The sequence below is a fragment of the Mirounga angustirostris genome, unplaced genomic scaffold (assembly GCF_029215605.1).
Source record: "Mirounga angustirostris isolate CCGP_5_RB_7025 unplaced genomic scaffold, mMirAng1.0.hap1 SCAF_15, whole genome shotgun sequence".
Taxonomy (NCBI): domain Eukaryota; kingdom Metazoa; phylum Chordata; class Mammalia; order Carnivora; family Phocidae; genus Mirounga; species Mirounga angustirostris.
The window spans coordinates 78,910,336-78,928,347 of record NW_026991723.1 but is presented as its reverse complement, the minus strand read 5'-3'; the positions used below and the strand labels follow the sequence as shown (position 1 = coordinate 78,928,347).

At 46.1% G+C, this 18,012-nt stretch overlaps 1 protein-coding gene across 2 annotated transcripts in view; it reads left to right on the top strand.

The window, feature by feature from the left end:
- BRINP1 (BMP/retinoic acid inducible neural specific 1) overlaps window positions 1-17,474 on the top strand; it is a 171,920-nt gene extending 154,446 nt beyond the window's left edge. For both annotated transcript variants that reach the window (XM_054509377.2, XM_045883018.2), the window contains one exon: window positions 15,208-17,474. In XM_054509377.2, coding sequence (XP_054365352.1) covers window positions 15,208-16,348 — 1,141 coding nt within the window. In that variant the 3' untranslated portion in view covers window positions 16,349-17,474. The remainder of the gene's footprint in view (window positions 1-15,207) is intronic.
- Window positions 17,475-18,012: the final 538 nt, after the last annotated feature.

Sequence of the window (18,012 nt, the reverse complement as noted above, 5' to 3'; positions counted from 1 at the left end):
CATAACTTATAAAGAAATGTGCGGATACAGTATTAATGTAATCAGGAGCGCAGGGGTAGTCAACCCTAGATATTTGATGAGGACACTGTTTCTGCCTCCAAGAAAATGGATGTGTCCGCTGGAGGAGACAAAGCACGAGCCCAACCACATGTAACAATACAGAAGTGAGGCAATGTAATTTAAGATACCTAAGACTTCACAGTCTGGAGTCTGATAGGCCAAGAAGAAGGTACATTTACTAACAATGTAAACCTGGCACGGTATTAAGGTATCTGAGCTTCATTTTTCTAATTGGTATGGTAGAGATAAAAATAATACCTAATGTTAGAAAATCAATAAAAGAACATGTATGCCACTTTTAGCATATAGTAAGATGTCAAAGCCCGTGGCTCCTTATCAGACAAAATTAGAGACCAAAAATTTGTCAGTTAATTGCAAAAGTTAAAAATAGGGAATCCTAAAATGTATATACGTGCCGCACATATCTAAAACACGTTTTATTTTTACTTAAAATATATACATGAATATTCCTTGGCCAACCCTTTTGAAGTAGGGCCAGAATCTTTTTTGAGGGTGCTGGTATATTCTGTTTGACATTTTACTGGCTTTCTTGCATAAACCACACCCGTCATTGTATAACATTTCCAACTTCTGTTTATTCAAAGTGGAGCAACAGTTTAAAGACTCTTAGGAAACAATCTAAACATTTGTAGATTTTCATGTCCCCTCCTAATCATTTTCAGGTACTTCTCCTTTATTTCAATCGATGACATTTTTTTCCCCCAGCAAATGTCTTTCTAGAATTTGTTCATAGAATTCAAATTAGTTTCCACAGAAAAAGACAGCTCATATTTAATTGATTTATTTGACTTCGACTTCCATGATCGAATCATGGCAAATACAACTGTGATAAACAGATGTGAGAACAGGCGTGCTTGTTACTTGGAGGGAACAGAGGCATGTGGGCTTTGTCTGCGCATAACCAACCAGTCGTGGGTATTCAGTGAGCATCGCACATTTATTTATTCAGCTGCGTGGCGAGTCACTCGTGCGGAGGTCAGTTACACTAGTTTGTCCTGAGCCAGAAGCTCTTACTCCGACTAACTTGCCACTGTTAGTGGAACAACTTGCTCAAGGTCATACAGTAAGAAAAAAAAATGATGATAATAATAGGTAACATATATACCAGGCACGGTTTTAAGCGCCTTACGTTTATTTACTCATTGCATCCTTACAACAAGCCTGTGAAGTAGATTCTATTATGGTTCCCATTGTAAAAACAATTTGCGTAGCAGTAGAGATAAGAAGGGAGAGAAATACATCCCTATTGGGGAAGACTGGAGAATCCCCTCGCCTCTTTGGCTGGATTAATCTATTCATCCTTTAACTTTCAGATCAAACCCCCATTTCTTAGGGATGATTGCCCAGACACACTGGACCAGTTTGCAATGTCCTATGGGATGTCTTTACTACATCCCGTGTGGCAGTTTTTTCCAACACTTGGCCCATTTGCAATCGTGTGTTTCATCCCAGCCGTCCCCGTCTTGACCACAGATTGCATGAGGGCAATGACCAACGTCTCCTCCCAGCTCCCAGTGACATATGAAGTTGCCCAGCCCACAATGATACAGTGCTTACTGAGGGAGCTTTTGAGATGGGAGTTGCAGGATGATGATGCTTTGCACTTGGGGTGGAGAGAATGGTTTTCTATTCCATAAAACAACATATCAAGAATTGACTGTAAGATTAATTTCATCCAGAGAGGGAAATCAGAAAACAGAGAGTGTAGAAAAAGAACATGAGTGCACGGGCTTTGGAACCAGATAGTCTGGTGTTAAATCCTGGGGGTGAGCTCTGTGTTCAGTGTCTTCTGGTCCTAAGCGCCATCATCTGTAAAATGAGGATAATAATAGAATGTTCCCCACCAAGTTATTGTAAAGATTACCTAAGATATATAGGCAGTGTTCTTAGCATATCTAGGTGGTCAATTAACATTAACTCTTAGTATATTTGTCTTAGTTGTTATTAAGATTAGACCCGTATGTTGAGATGAAACTAGGGAGGAATTGAATACTAACTACGGAATTTGTATATTATCATTTAGCTGATGAGTAGCTATTGGGAGAGAAAAAAATTAGAAGGAATGCTCTGGTTTAGTAAATGTTCTCTGCTAGCCATTTGAAATATGAGCTAGAGAATCAATGGACTTTCTCTCCCACGTGTAAAAGGATTCACTATTTCTTCCCTGTGTTGACATGAGCTTTACCATTGATCTGTGGATCACAGCAGTGGCTCTCAAGCTCGAGTGGGCATCCTGATCACCTAGAGGGCTTTTTGAAAAATAGATTGCTGCCCCCCGCCCCTCCCCCCGGATTTCTGATTCAACAGGTTTGGGATGGTTCCTAGGTCCCAGATGATACTGATGTTGCTGGTCTGGGGACTGCACTAACCTTGGCTTAGAATATTCCCCTCACTGCCGTAAATACGTTGTCCCCTCACTAGTAGAAACTAAAAAAAAATGAATTCCCCTAAGTGAATCCTATAGGATATTGTGATGTGTGTGTGTATGGGGGGGGGGGGATGAAGTGATATCTTTGATTGAAAAAGTTTAGAAAATGAATTAAAAAAAAAAAACCCTAAATAGAGATGGGGTCATAGGCATATAGTTTCTCAAACTTATTTGGCCATAGAACTCTTTCTTCTTGAAGTTTTTCAAGAGATTGCATCCCTCAGTACATAGCCTTAGAAAAAAGTGCTTTACACCAGATTAAGAGGCAGTGACCCAGATTATTTGGTGTCGTGCCACAGGTGTGTCCCTCCTGTCAACAGATCCTCATCCTTCAGCTTGTCTTCTTTGACTTGAGTTCCTGACACCTGCTGAAGCAGATGCTAATGGCTTTGCATCCCAGTAGGCACCGCTCCCGCTGAGAGGCGGTGTGACTGCTAGCCAGAAGAAGCCAAAGTAACAGCAGGAAGGTACTCAGTTTCTGGTATAATTAGAGAATAAATTTACCCCATTAGGCTTAGGGACATTACTAACCTTTCAAAGTAAACGAAGACAAATACCTTATGTACAGGTTATTTTACTTTGCAGAGGGCTTTCCTGTCAATGATTTGATTTGAGCCTTATACATAATAACCTGTCTGGGAGCTAACAGCAAGGATTAGTCTCTCCATTTACAGGTAAGAAAACTAAGGCTCACATAAAATCATGACTGGCCAAATGTCCTGCAATAATACTCCTTCTGTTGCCATCTTTGGCACAGTTCTTTGTTCTTGGCAAAGAATATTTACATTAATCTTTGTACCGAATCTTCATTTATTCATCCATTCATTCCTTCATTCAACAAATATTTAGTGAGCACCGACTAGGTGCTGGGAACTATGTGAAGGGTAGTGGTGGACTGATAGACAAGACCAGGGGTGCTTTACCCTAGGAATCTGAGGCTCAGGAAGGTAAATGACCTAAAATTATGCCATCATAAAATGTCATCGTCATCAGGGAATCTAAACGATCAGCCGATTTCTTCCTGCCATTTTATTAGAGAGTAAAATGAAACCAAGTGGAGAAGTGTGTTGGCCAGAGAAGCCTGTATTAGTTTGATATTGCTTTGTAAAAAAGTACCACAAATTTGGAGGCTTAAAGTGACACATGTTTATTATGTCACAGTTTCCTTGGGTCAGGAATCTGGGTGTGGTATAGCTGGATCTCTTGCCCATACCTCACAGGCAGAAATAAAGATGGGGAGGTTCTGGGGCAGAACCCACTTCCCAGCTCATTCAGGTTGTGGGCAGAATGCACTTCATTGTGGTTGGAGGACTGAGGTCACCATTTCCTTGCTGGTTGTTGGTCAGGGTTTACTCTTGGCTCCCTGCATGTGGACTCCCCCATCTTCAAAGGAACGAAGGTGCCCCTGATCCTTATGCTTCAGATCTCAGAGCTCTCGTTCTGCTAACAGCCACAGAAAGCTTTCTGCTTGTAAAGGGGCACGCCTGATTAGATGAGGCACACTTAGATAACCTACCTCTTTTTTAGGTCAACTGTGCCCAATAACAGAACACAACCATGGGGGAGCTATCCTATTATTTTCACAGGTCCTGAGGATAATTGCCTGGAATCTTGGGGAACGAGGGGACATATTTAGAAAGCTGCCTAGTACTGTAACATAGGCTGGTAGTAATGGAATGGGGAAGAGATAGCCTCAGTTCTCTTTGGGGCTCATGGCATAGAGTAATTTGAATATCTATTGCCTATATAATAAGTCTACCCAAACTTAGAGGCTTAAAGCACCAACCAGCATATTATGCTCATGATCTACAGGTCAGCAACTTGCACCCGAACTGGCTGAGCAATTCTGTTCACATGGAGTTGACTTGAAGTCACTCACTGGTATTCAGCTGGCAGCTGGGCTGGGCTGGAGGTTCCAAGAAAGCTTCACTCACGTGTCTGGTGCCTTGGAAGAGATGGCCAGAGGCTGGATTCGGCTGCGTACCTCTCCCTCCCCAGGGTTTCTCCATGTGATTGCAGCAGTGGGGTGGTCAGATTGCTTGTAAGTGGTCTCAGCTCCAAGAGGGAGTTTTCCAAGAACAGGAGGTAGAAGCTGCAAGTCTCTTGAGATCAGAGTCTATAAACTGGGTGAATTGCTTTTGCCTTCTTGGATTGGTCAAAAAAGTGGTAGAATCTGCCCAGATTTCAAGGGAAAGGAATATAGATCTGTCTCTGAGAGGATCTGTGAGGCACCTGGCATACGTAGTGGGTTTTGTTTATTTATTTATTTATTTTTTGCAGTGTAATACATTTTAGTAGAAAGGAGAGGGGCACTCTTCAGAGACCTTGTGAAGAAACATTTTGTAATACAAAATTGCCCTTTGGAACCTTTGTCAATCAAGATTGTTTAGTGTATTTATCTTAAGGTTCTGACCCCTTGCTACATGTTTCGGCCAAGGTGCATATTTTGTTATTGTTGTTTTATTTTCTTGGAAGCTGGTTAAAAACGGGAGAGAATGTTCCATAATATGATTTCATTATTTGGGCAATGTGTAGTGTGGATATTGGAAGTGGAAAGGGAGAGGATTCTGCCAGTTGCTGAGTATTTCAGTTATGGAATAATTCCGGGTATGTGTTCTAGAATCAGGAAAATAACTATAGGAAATAACCCCTGGACCTACTGTGAGACAGACCGAGCTAAAACTCCATTGATTACCTGACCTCCATAAACACTTATTCTGACTAGTGGACCACACTGACATTTTTGTCTCCAGGAATTAGTAACCATTCAAATCCAGTGTTCAGTAATCCTTGAGAAGTGTGAATATTTCCTTTTCCTCCATGCATATTCACGCCAGGTATAATGGTACCTTTCTGCAGTGTATTAGGTTCTTTCTCAGGGGGACGATTCTGGCTCTGAGTGTCTAGGTACTTCTTGTGTGACTTGAAGCAAGGCACATAACCTGTCTGGGCTCTGTTTCCCATGGACTCGGTCTGGTCTAAGCATCATTCAGCTCTGGGATTCTGAAAATCTGTCACTCTAAATGCAGACAGCTCTCCCTGGAGTAAATTGCTACTTTGAGAGTCCCTGACCTATTCATTTTTGTGTGTGTGCATGTGTATGTATGTGTTTGTGGGGGGAGGGTAGCAATTTGGTGACAAAGACCTATTCTGAGTGTGTATTAAACTGTCCTGTTACAGAAGAGGGACAAGCCCACAGATAACCCTGGGCTGGCTCAGGACAGCTGACTGTCAGTCACAGAAGCCTGCAAGTGCCCTCCCAACCATGGGGCAATGAAGCTTTGAACTAAGAATGTCTTTGGCATTTCTCTTCTATTTATGGGGGCAAAAAGAAGGCAGTCTGTGAGGCAGAACCCCACGGCAACCCAAGGGTGTAGGGTCTGGGTGAGGGGCCGGGAGATGCATGCCGCCAGCTGGGTTTTGCCGTGAGTGATGGGCAGGGTTCGTTCTAACCAACACTACGAGGCAGATCTCCACTCGCATCCCTGTTTGTCATTCTGCATTTGTAGCAAGTAGGGCAGTTGACTCACTCAGCTGACGTAAGGCAAGAAAATAAGCATCTTCAGACCCTTTCTGTTGTTTTTAGTTTAGATTTTTTTCTTTTTCTTTTTTCTTTTTTCTTCCCTGGGGCTCAGAAGTGGCTTCCTGTTTGGAATAGAATCTAGAGGCTCAGTGGACTGAGTCAGAAATAGAACGAAGTTCTTACAGTATCTGTGGATGGCTCTTTCTTATTCCCCTTCAGAGCCACTTCCAATTCACCTCCCCACGTCCGCCCTCCGAGTTGGCCGGCAAGCTCACAATGGGCGAGTTAGAATCCCAGCGATGTGACAACTTACTGGTGACCTGCAGCAAGTCACATCCCCTCCCTGAGCTGAGCTGTTCTCTCATTAAAATGAGATGCACGACCCCCTCTCAACACCACCCACGGCACGGAAGAGCTGTGAAGATCAAATTAGAGCACCAAACAGAAGAGTTTTAGAAAGTTTAAAAGAGACATAAAAATGCAAAGGGATACTGCCATCATAGTATAATTCTGGTTGTTTTAAAGGACAGTTTTTTTAAATCAATGCTTTAGTAAAGTAGTACAGACCTGTAGGAAGTTGAAAATATCATAAGTGTACGGCTAGATGAATTTTCACGAGATGAGTTCACACACGTCACCAGCAGCACCCAGATAGAAAATAAAAAGCACCCATTATGAGCACTGCAGAGCCCCACCTGCGTCCTACTCTGGGCACTCCCCGCCTGTTACACGCACTGCAGCTCAGTTTTGCTTCTTTTTATACCGAATATCTACTTGAGTAGATACTTTCAGTTTTTCGAATTCACTAAACAAATGTTCTCTCCTGCCAGTAACACGGGAGAGTCTCCCTTGCTCCACATCCTTTCGCTCATACTTAGCGGTCCCCATCTTTTTTGATTTGCATTTTTTTATTCTTTTAGCCATCCTGCCAAAGTATGTATCCCATTGGAGTTTTAATTGGCATTGTCCTGAGGACTAATGAAGTGGAGTTTCATGTACTTACTGATCTTTTGAATATCCTCTTTTATGAAGTGCCTGTTCATATCGTTTGCCTATTTTGCCTTTTGAGTATCAGATTTCTTCTTACTGCTTTGTAGTTTTTTCTTTCTTTCTTTCTTTCTTTCTTTCTTTCTTTCTTTCTTTCTTTCTTTCTTTCTTTCTTTCTTTCTTTCTGGGACAAATAACATATATTAAATAGTTTAATGAATACATTGTCAAGAAAAATAAAAATTGTGATAATTGCATCTACTCTGATTTAAAGAGCAGCATAAGATGCCCCCCGATGAGCCCAGCATCCAACCAGTGTAGGAGTTACTTATATATTATAAATATAGTCTCTGATTGGCCAGAGGTATTGCAAATATATGCTCTAACTAAGGGTTGTCTTTTTATTATTCGACTGGTATCTTTTGATGGATATATTTTATCTTAATATATCCCTATTAATCATTTTTTTCCTTTATGATGAGCTGTTGTAAAAAATCTGTTTCCTCTAATATCATCATAATGTCCCCGTATGTTTTCTCCTAATGAAGCTGGTTGATGTTAGTAGTTTTGTTATTATTATTTGACTTTTCTCATTTAGATCTGTAATTCATCTGTTTATGATTTGGGGATACATAAGAGATTAAGTGTCAAGAAGAGGTTTTGTTCTTGTTGCTGTTTTTATGTCAGTATTCAACAGACCCAGTGACATTTATTGAATTCTGTCCCTGGATTTATAATCTATAATTACTTATTTCAAAGGGACCGTTTTCTGTGCGAGCCAGAGAAACACAATAGTTTGTTTTCAGGAGACAGAGTGTGCACCTACCAAATGTCAGAGGCTTTATAAACATATCTTACCTGATTCTCAAAAGCGCTGTATTATTACTCCATTCTGTAGTTGAGAAAACAGAAACTTTGGAAGGACAAGCAATTAGCCGAAGGTTAAATAATGAGTAGCGGAGCTATGATTCAGTACCCAATCTTGCCTGACTCTAAAGCCCATGTCTTGCCTTTTCTTCAAGCATCACGGTGACAGCATTCATTAGGACTGTGGAGGGTGAGTAACCAGAGAGACGAGGGTATTAAGCTATAATCAACTGAGCTGTTCTAGTAACTGAGAGGAATATTTTTACCTGGAGCATTTATAAAACGCAGTTAGTTGTTCTTTGCCCTCAGTAACAATAACAGCTAAGGGTCAGTCATAACGGTCTTGCACTGCAAACCTCCTGGGAGCTTTGCGTTACTGATTCTAGTTCTGAAGACAAAGCGTGCAGTGGATGTTACCTTCCCCATTTGATGGATAAGGAAACAGAATCAAAGAGGTCAAGTGACTTATCCAAGGTCACATGGCAAGGTCAACTATACAACAGCAGACAGTAGTAGAGTGGGGTCCAGGATTTCTTTAACTAGCTGACTCCCACACCTGTGATGGCTCCAGCTGGAGATGACCAGTATGGTACTTCATGATTGGACTTAAGTCCATTAGACCCGATTAGCCCCTTTTTACTTTCTAGCCTTTGGGACTTAGCCTCTCATTCTTCTGCCTGACTACTGCCAGGAACAATAAACTGCTCTTGCAGCCCTCCACCTGCGAGCTGCCTGTGCTTTCAGTCTTTCTGTCAGCCCCAAACAGGCTTCCAGGTCCTTCCTTCACTTGCCTCCAGCATATCCATGCCCCAAAGCAAGATGCTGAATTTGAATATGCAGCTGATGTTACCTGTCCAGGTCCTTCCTTCACTTGCCTCCAGCACATCCCATGCCCCAAACCAAGATGCTGAATTTGAATATGCAGCTGATGTTACCTGTCCAGGTCCTTCCTTCACTTGCCTCCAGCACATCCCATGCCCCAAAGCAAGACGCTGAATTTGAATATGCAGCTGATGTTACCTGTCCAGGTCCTTCCTTCACTTGCCTCCAGCACATCCATGCCCCAAAGCAAGATGCTGAATTTGAATATGCAGCTGATGTTACCTGTCCAGGTCCTTCCTTCACTTGCCTCCAGCACATCCCATGCCCCAAACCAAGATGCTGAATTTGAATATGCAGCTGATGTTACCTGTCCAGGTCCTTCCTTCACTTGCCTCCAGCACATCCCATGCCCCAAAGCAAGACGCTGAATTTGAATATGCAGCTGATGTTACCTGCCCAGGTCCTTCCTTCACTTGCCTCCAGCACATCCCATGCCCCAAAGCAAGATGCTGAATTTGAATATGCAGCTGATGTTACCTGTCCAGGTCCTTCCTTCACTTGCCTCCAGCACATCCCATGCCCCAAAGCAAGATGCTGAATTTGAATATGCAGCTGATGTTACCTGTCACCTCCTTCCAGACACAGAACTGTGTAATTGCAAAAATTGTCTCATGATCCTCCCCGATTAAGCTCCTGACAACCTGATTTTAAAGACTTCATTGGATTTTTATGTGGCTATTCTCCCCATTCCTCCTTCTACCTTTTACCTCTGTCCTCTGCAAATCAGACCTATTACTTCTTCCATGATTCCAAACTAGAAGGTATCTTCATCCTGGCAAGGGACTACAAAATTCTTCTTTTGGTCTTTCCTTCCTTATGGTTATGAGCCATTCACTCCATGAGGCTCTGACATCACATGAAGAACCCAGACAAGCAGGGAAAACAGGTTATTAAGGCAATGATAGAAACTCAACGAGGGGAATGCTTAAAAGCTAAATATTTATCCAGAGAAAATGAGGAACACAGAGTAGGTCTGATGGCCAGTATAATTCACATTAGCACATCCATAAACCAAGGTTTCTTACAGTTGAGCCCCGAACAGTTTGACACCATTGATACATTCATTTTTATCAGCACCTTGCCTTTAACACACACACACACACACACACACACGTGTGCACACATGCATAGTCATGCACAACACAACCAAAAAAACAGTGCATCATCAGAAGCCTAGAAACAACTGTTTGCCTTCTCAGTCTAGTCTACGGTCTACAGAGAGAGTGTACATTTTGTGGAGTATCATGGAATTACTCAGACACCCATTACAGTGTCAAAGAAATGCCAAGGAAGAAGCACAGGGCATAAATAAAAGAATAATTCAGAGCTCCAATTTCATTTTCTTTTCATTTCCTCTCCCCTTTTAAATAACACTCCTGGTAGGCAAACGGGAGTTATGGATTATAGTTTTCTATTTTAGCCTAGATCTGTTCCCCCCCTCCCTGCCCCGATCTCTTTGGCACTCTATTTGTGTGATCTTCCCTAAAATGCCACTGGCCCGGCACTGCATTCCTGTCTTAGGCAAAACCTCCAATTAAAATCAGCAGGGAGTTTGCTTGAATTAAGAATCCCAGCCTGGGCTCCCCACCCGGGTGGGTTCTGAAAGGGAGGTGTGTGTCTTTGAAGGCTCTGATGGAAAGCCCTGGGTGGCAGAGCCTCTGTCCTCCAAACGACGAGCAACTCCAGCTGTGTCACTGGAAGACCTGTCAGGTCGCCAGAAAATCCTGGCTGAGGCAAAGACAGAGGCCTGCAGGGGAGCATGGCCCAGAGCCTAGCCTCTCCTCCAGCCTGGGTTATAGAGGGTAAGGAAAGTACACCAGGGACTGGAGGGAACACTGGGTTTGGATCCAGACATCCCGAGCTCTGATCTGCTACATCCATGCTGTGTGACCGTGGGAAAATCACAGTCCCTCTCTGGCCTTCAGTGTCCTCTCAGTAGAATGAAAATCACAAAGGCATCCTATCTCAGGGGGTTGATGTGAGCATAGGAGGGTAACAGCCACAGTGTAGAAAGCTCTCAGGAAACACTGATCCTTCACCTAATCCCCAAAGTCTCAATGTTCAGGTCTAAACATGAGGGGGATGAGCTGAACATTTCCCAGTCTTCTTCAGGAAGGTTTTCTGCTTCTGTGGTCCACCCCCACCCCCGCCTGGTCAGAATGAATTGAAATCACATCCAACAGAAAGAGGCTGATTTAGATGTATTGGAGTTCATCTTTGGCTGCAAACGGAAGAGGCTCCGGATCCCCAGGGACAGAGGAAAACATTTTAAAACTTGGTCCTCACTGCCTCACACTGACTGCCTTGCAGTGGGACTGTGTCAGCCCTTTGTAAGACCCTCCCCTCTGGAGCCGGCCTATTAAGCCTCTCCTCTGTTGCCAGGGTTGAGGCAGGCTGTCACCAGCTAGCCTGGGAAATGGTATTTATAGATCACAGTCCCTCCTACCCTTGGTCCCCAGCCTCTCCCCGAGCACTTGTCGGTGAGCTCCAATTATCTGTGCATGGAGGAGAGGGATCCTGGCAGGTCCAGAGCAAGCGAGGAATGTGATAATAGGCCCTTCACACACTCCAACTTTCAGTATTTTTCCATGATTTCAGTTTACTTCTCTTCTTGTGGCCTGTGTCCTTCTTCTTGCCGCATCGTTGTAATTTCACATTACGGTTCGCAGCACAAAGCGTGGCGGCTCTGGGGTTAGAGAGCGCAGAACGGGAACGTGGAGCGACTCCGTGGATCTCGCTCCCCAAGGGCCTCCAGCACAAGGCCTGCGAGAGAGTGAGGGCTCCGGAGTTGTAAGCTGCCCAGTCCCTTGGCCGGTTCCTGGTGCTTTGCACGGTGGAGCATCGCCACGTTTCCGAATATCCGTGATCACTACCCAGAGCCCCGGCTGGAGACGGAGAAAGTGTAGGACATCAGTCTGGGTGAGGCAGAGTCCTCATTACTGGAAGTTGACTGTGTCAAGAAGAAACCCACAAAAACACTGGAATGAGCTTGTCTTTCTGGTGTTGCTTTTCTCCACAAAAGGAAGTATTGAAAAGCAGGAGACAGTTCGCGGAGCTTGGGAACAGGGGCTCCCACGAGTGACATTGCTCCCCGTCTCGGACACCCAGTCCCTGCTTCTCAGCAGAGGCCGGATTGCCCTCGGGTGGCCCATCGAGCGTCCACGTTCCCTGAGCCCGTGAGTTAGGAGAAATGAAGGCTTGGCTGAGCTGCTGCATTTCTGCGCTGCCCACTCTGATTTCATTCCCTCCTCTTCTCCCTCTCCAGTCACCTGCTCCGGCCGCTGTCCCGTCCGCCCATCTAGGTCGGGCTCCACGGTCGCCGCCGTGGTCTCTAACACCGGGACCGGTCCTCCTCTTGTCACCCTTCCTCGTGCTCCCCCTCCCTCCTCCTTGTTCCCTTTCCTCCTGCCCCGGGCCTCGCACCCCCTGCGCCCCTCCCCCCTGCACGCGGCCTCGCTCTGCGTCCTCTGGCTGTATCATTAATGCCTTCTTTGATACAGCCCACAACCTCATGATTATTCTGAGGTCAGGAGATGCAGGTGCCGCAGCTCGCTGATGCGCCTCAGAGGGCCTCTGTCCCCAGTCCCTCCTGCCCGACAGGGCTGGAATCCTAATTCGCCGCTAGCCCCTTAGCTTGTGGCAGCACCCCCGGGGACTTTCATCTTTTTCTTTCCCCCAACCAAAGATTCTGAGGGCTCAGCCACAATGAGGCATTGATTCAAGGAGTGGGGGCTGCAGTGCTGACAAAGGGGCCCAATGATGAGACACGAGAAAGGGGGCGCTCGACGGGGTTATAGAATGCCTCGCAGATGGGAACAGAGGAGCTCTAAATGGGGTACTGTCCTGTCACTTGGAGAGGGAGTGACAGGGGCAAGTGTGGGCCATTTGAAAGAGGCATTTTGGAATGACGCTCGCGTCAGATGGAACCGTGCAATCAGAGACGTGTGGCGGGCCCCTGCAGCTCACAAAAATATCAGATGACTCATAGCCAATATTCAGTCAATGTTCTGGTTGGGGAGGTGGGAGCCACAGGGCTCATTATTATTCCAGCTCCGTTTCCTGAAGGCTGGGCCTGCTTCTGTTCTCCAGGCTGTAATAGGATTGGGCTCAAGAAGCAGAGGCTGGGGAGGCCGGGAGCCGTGTGGGTGGACGGTGTCGAGAACGAATACTGCAGCCCGGAGGGGAGAGAAGAGATGGCGGGGCTTGTTGCTGTTGTTGTTGTTGTTTTAATGAAAAATACAAGGGAAATATTAATTTTGTGGTTCATTCATTCAGCAAGCATTCATTCATGCCGCAAAGAGAGAGAGAGCCGTGCTGGGGGCAAGCCGCTCAGGGGAGGACGGGTCTCCCCCTCTCAGGCCTTCCAGCCCAGAGGGGAAACTGATGGGGGGAGCAGGTGTCTCCTGGCCGTGTTGGGAGCGTTGCGAGGGAGGTTTCATCGCCAGAGGTGGGTGGTTCCGTGGATTTAAAAGGCAGAGCAGCTTCAAGGAGCACGCTAATTATTCCTCCATTTTCTCTCAGCTGATAAGCCACTTGTTCAAAGCAGGCAGAGCATTCTGGGAAGCCATGTCAACGCTGTCCATTTTCAAATATCCCATAGAACAAAATGGTTTCCCTCGAACTCCAGGGAGATAGTGACATCCTTGAGAGTGTCTCAATACCTTCAAAGGAATAGCTTAGTCTCTGGGATAAGAGTGCTTATTGTTATTACCTGTTTAATAATTGAGCTACGCCAGGCTCTGTGCTAAATGCTTTAAATATATCATCTCACGCGGTCCTCTCCCCGCTGCTGCCGAAGATGGGCTTTATCATGCTCATTTCAGATGCGGATACTGAGGCTCAGAGACGCCAAGTGACTAGTTCCCGGTTACAGGACTGAGCTTTGAACTCAGTTCTGCTTGGACCAGTGCACCTGCTCTTCAGGATCGGGCTCTCCGGCCCCCTCGCGGCGCTTGGGCTCGGCGGGTGCGAGGGGTACGGTTGAGGGATTGCTGGCCTCCTGCCCCAGGCAGTATGATGCAAGAGGCCTTGTCTTGCCAGGTTCCTAAAACGGGGATCATAAGCCACTGCCATCGCCTCCATCACTGTCGTCATCAACACGTTGTGGCCTTAAGAGAGCCTTTCTTGACTCTTGCTTGACATGGGTTAAAAAAAAAAAAAAAAAAAAACAGCGATGAACCAGGAGACTTCTCCACTCACCCACTGTATGGCTTTGAGTCTTTCATCTCACCTCTGAGCTTCTCTTGCCATGTCCATAAAATGGAGCTGAGAGTCCCTCTGCGGGAATAATGGGAACTAACTTTCATTGAGTCCTTAATACCAAGCAGGTCTGGGGAGAAGCCTTCACAGAAAAATTCATGCAATCCTCACCACAGCCCTGTGTGGTAGTGACAATTAGGAAGGTGGACGAAAAGAAATGCCAGGCGCTGCCTCAGCTCCTAGGTTGGAGGAGCCAGGACTTGAAGCAATCTCTGACTGACCTCAGGTCCCAAGCTATTTTCGGGGTGTTGTTGTGAGGCTCCAGTGAGAAAACGGGAGCAGATGTGCCCCGGGCAGGGTAAAAAGTGCCAGACACATGTGAGGGATTCTTCGTAGCATGGAAGACGGCCAAGAGATGACTCACACAGAAATGAGGAAAGATGAGAGGCTACTAAGCTGACTGCCTTCTGTATTTTTACCTCTTCTTCTGCTGCTTCTTATCTGATCTAGCATCTATCTTCACTGGAATGTTTCGGTGGCTGGAACCACGGGGGCAGGCTTGGGTAGCGTTTATAAAAGTGTTGGGGGGAGTGGGGACCTAGAGGTCCATGTTGTGAGGCAAGTTCCACTGAATTGAGAGTGTGGAGCTCGGGAGAAGATGGGGGCGATAACATCTTTCTTACATGTGAAGATCATGTAAGATCTTCAATATGGAAGCACTAGGTGATCTCTAGAGTAATATAAACTATCATTTTGTTTTTGTTCAAAGTTGGAGGTTATATAACCTCGTGGGAGGAATCTGGGAAGAGGGTTGAAACGTGATGCAGGTTAAACATATGAACCCCTAAGTTCTTCTCTGTGGCTGATTTCCAGAGTCTGCTGCAATCTGGCAGGGGTGTTTTGTTTGGACGCTCTAATTTCCTGGGATCAAACTCCTTTGGGGCTACTGTATAATGGAATCCTGGAGCTGGAAGGACCCCAGGGAACTCACTCCAACCCCTTCCCTTTACAGGTGTGGGCACTGAATGCTAGAAGGGTATGCAGTGTCCTACAGCTGGTCTGCGGCATGACAAGGAACGACAGAGTAGTTCTTTTCACTTCTGTTCGGTGCCCGAACTGTTGGAGCTGTCCTACCCAGTCCTTTCAGCCCCTGGGCAGCTGCGCTTTGCATGACGGGTTGGGTCGCCGTAAGCAGCCCAGCCCTGCTGGCTAACAGTGTCCGTTTTCCTTCTCTCCCCAGGACAATTCAGCAGTGGCTTGCAAGGGTCCAGTCGCTTCTCTACTGCAATGAGAACGGGTTTTGGGGAGCCTTCCTGGAGAGCCAGAGGAGCTGTGTGTGTCACGGTAGCACCACGCTGTGCCAGCGCCCCATCCCCTGCATCATAGGGGGGAACAACAGCTGCGCCATGTGCAGCCTGGCCAACATCTCGCTCTGCGGCTCCTGCAACAAGGGCTACAAGCTGTACCGAGGCCGCTGCGAACCACAGAACGTGGACTCGGAGCGGAGCGAGCAGTTCATCAGCTTCGAGACCGACCTGGACTTCCAGGACCTGGAGCTCAAGTACCTGTTGCAGAAGATGGACTCGCGCCTCTACGTCCACACCACCTTCATCAGCAACGAGATCCGCCTCGACACCTTCTTTGATCCCCGGTGGCGCAAGCGCATGTCCCTCACACTCAAGAGCAACAAGAACCGCATGGACTTCATCCACATGGTGATCGGCATGTCCATGCGCATCTGCCAGATGCGCAACAGCAGCCTGGACCCCATGTTCTTTGTCTATGTCAACCCCTTCAGCGGGAGCCACTCGGAGGGCTGGAACATGCCCTTCGGGGAGTTTGGCTACCCGCGTTGGGAGAAGATTCGTCTCCAAAACAGCCAGTGCTACAACTGGACTCTCTTGCTGGGCAATCGGTGGAAAACGTTTTTCGAGACGGTCCACATCTACCTACGTAGTCGGACTCGGCTACCTACCCTACTGCGTAACGAGACTGGCCAGGGCCCCGTGGACCTGTCCGACCCCTCCAAGAGGCAGTTCTACATCAAGATCTCGGATGTGCAGGTGTTCGGGTACAGTCTGCGGTTCAACGCCGACCTCCTCCGCAGCGCCGTGCAGCAGGTCAACCAGTCCTACACACAAGGTGGCCAGTTCTATTCCTCTTCGTCCGTGATGCTCCTCTTGTTGGATATTCGGGACCGAATTAATCGCCTGGCCCCTCCTGTGGCCCCGGGGAAGCCCCAGCTGGACTTGTTCTCCTGTATGCTCAAGCACCGCCTGAAACTGACCAACAGCGAGATCATCCGGGTGAACCACGCCTTGGACCTCTACAACACCGAGATCCTCAAACAGTCGGACCAGATGACAGCCAAACTCTGTTAACCTGGGGCTCCTCGCCATGGGCTTTCCCTTTTGTTGTACAAACAGAACAGAACAAAGCAAAGCAAAGCAAAACAAAACAAAACACAAATTTGTAAAATGTAATTAATACTCAAAGAAAAGGAGGAAGAGTCTTCACTCGTTGGAAACGAAAACGTTCTAGCAACTGTATAAAACCGTTGGGCATGTTTGTTATCTCTATAATCTGTCATGAAGAAGGGTCTCAGCCTTTGGAGGAGCTTGGAGGGGTTGCTTCCTAGGCCTCAGGTGCTGTATTGTGGGGGGAGAAGGGGAGAGCATATGCAATGAATTGCCAAGATCTCTGCTGTGCAGGTGCTAAGATTAAACACTAAAAAGAAAGAGAGATGTATGTAATGTACAACCAACACTGCCATTTTTCCTTGTGGGAGGAAATGGACATAGATAAAGTTATTTCTTGGGTTATGATTTCTTCCCTCTTTATGCCTAATTCCTTGTGGTTCTTTTGACTCATTCTTGCACAGGGGCGGGGATGCGATTACCGTGCTATCTTACCCGTTCTGAATACACCGAAGCTAGTTGAAGCTGGACAGTAGGGGGGCTTGCGGGGGAGAAACAGATACATCACAGGGTGTTAAAACAATAAGGACCCTGGGCGCCTGGGTGGCTCAGATGGTTAAGCATCTGCCTTCGGCTCGGGTCATGATCCCAGGGTCCTGGGATCGAGTCCCGCATTGGGCTCCCTGCTAGGTGGGGAGCCTCCTTCTCCCTCTGCCTCTCTCTCTCTCTCTCTCTCTCTCTGACTCTCATGAATAAATAAATAAAACATTTAAAAAAAAAACAATAAGGACCCTCGGATATCAGCTGTCACACTCGATTTAGTTTGTGAAATAAGCATGGAGAGAAAATGGCATGCCCATGGCCACACATAGTTACTGCCTGAATAAGGATTTGAACTCTGCCTTCTGACCCAAGAGGCAGTGCTCCTTCTTCTAAATCACAGTGGCCATTTTGTGGTTTCTCCTCCAGCTACACTGCCAAGGGATGAAATATTTTTCAGTCTCAGGTTGTTTTGATAGCTTTTTCTCTTTTAATTGAAAAACCCCTTTCTCCTACTTTCTCCAAAAAGAAATGGTCTCAGATTTCCTAAAAGTGCTTTGCATATTATAATTTTGTTTAAATAAAAATCATTAACCACAATAAACTAAAATGGGGTAAGTTCTAACATTGCATTGCTCTGCCAGGCAGACTTCCACAGGTAAGTATGGGAAAAAATGATCCTTTGATTAACTCAGAACACACACACACACTAAAATTATAACACTGCCGTTGGCATCTATGAATGTGAGAGGCCTTGTTTTGGGACTTGGTAGTTAAATTGAAAGGAGAAACTCAAGAAAGAAAACTCTTTTCAGAGACTCTTATAGAGGACTTGGGCAGATACCACTTCTTAGTCTTCAGGATCTCTACGTTTATCTTTTTGGTGAGGTGGTACTTGCTAGAGGTGTTTCTGAACATCCAAATCTTCATTTCTGTACTGTCAGAGAAACAGGATTACAAATTTCAGGGTCAGAAGAGAAAATGGAATTCCTCTGGTCTAAACTTATGCCCAGTGCAAATCTCCTTCTCACCATCTTAGGGAGATCACCACTGTTTACCAGCTCGACTGTTCCAGCGACAGGAAGCTA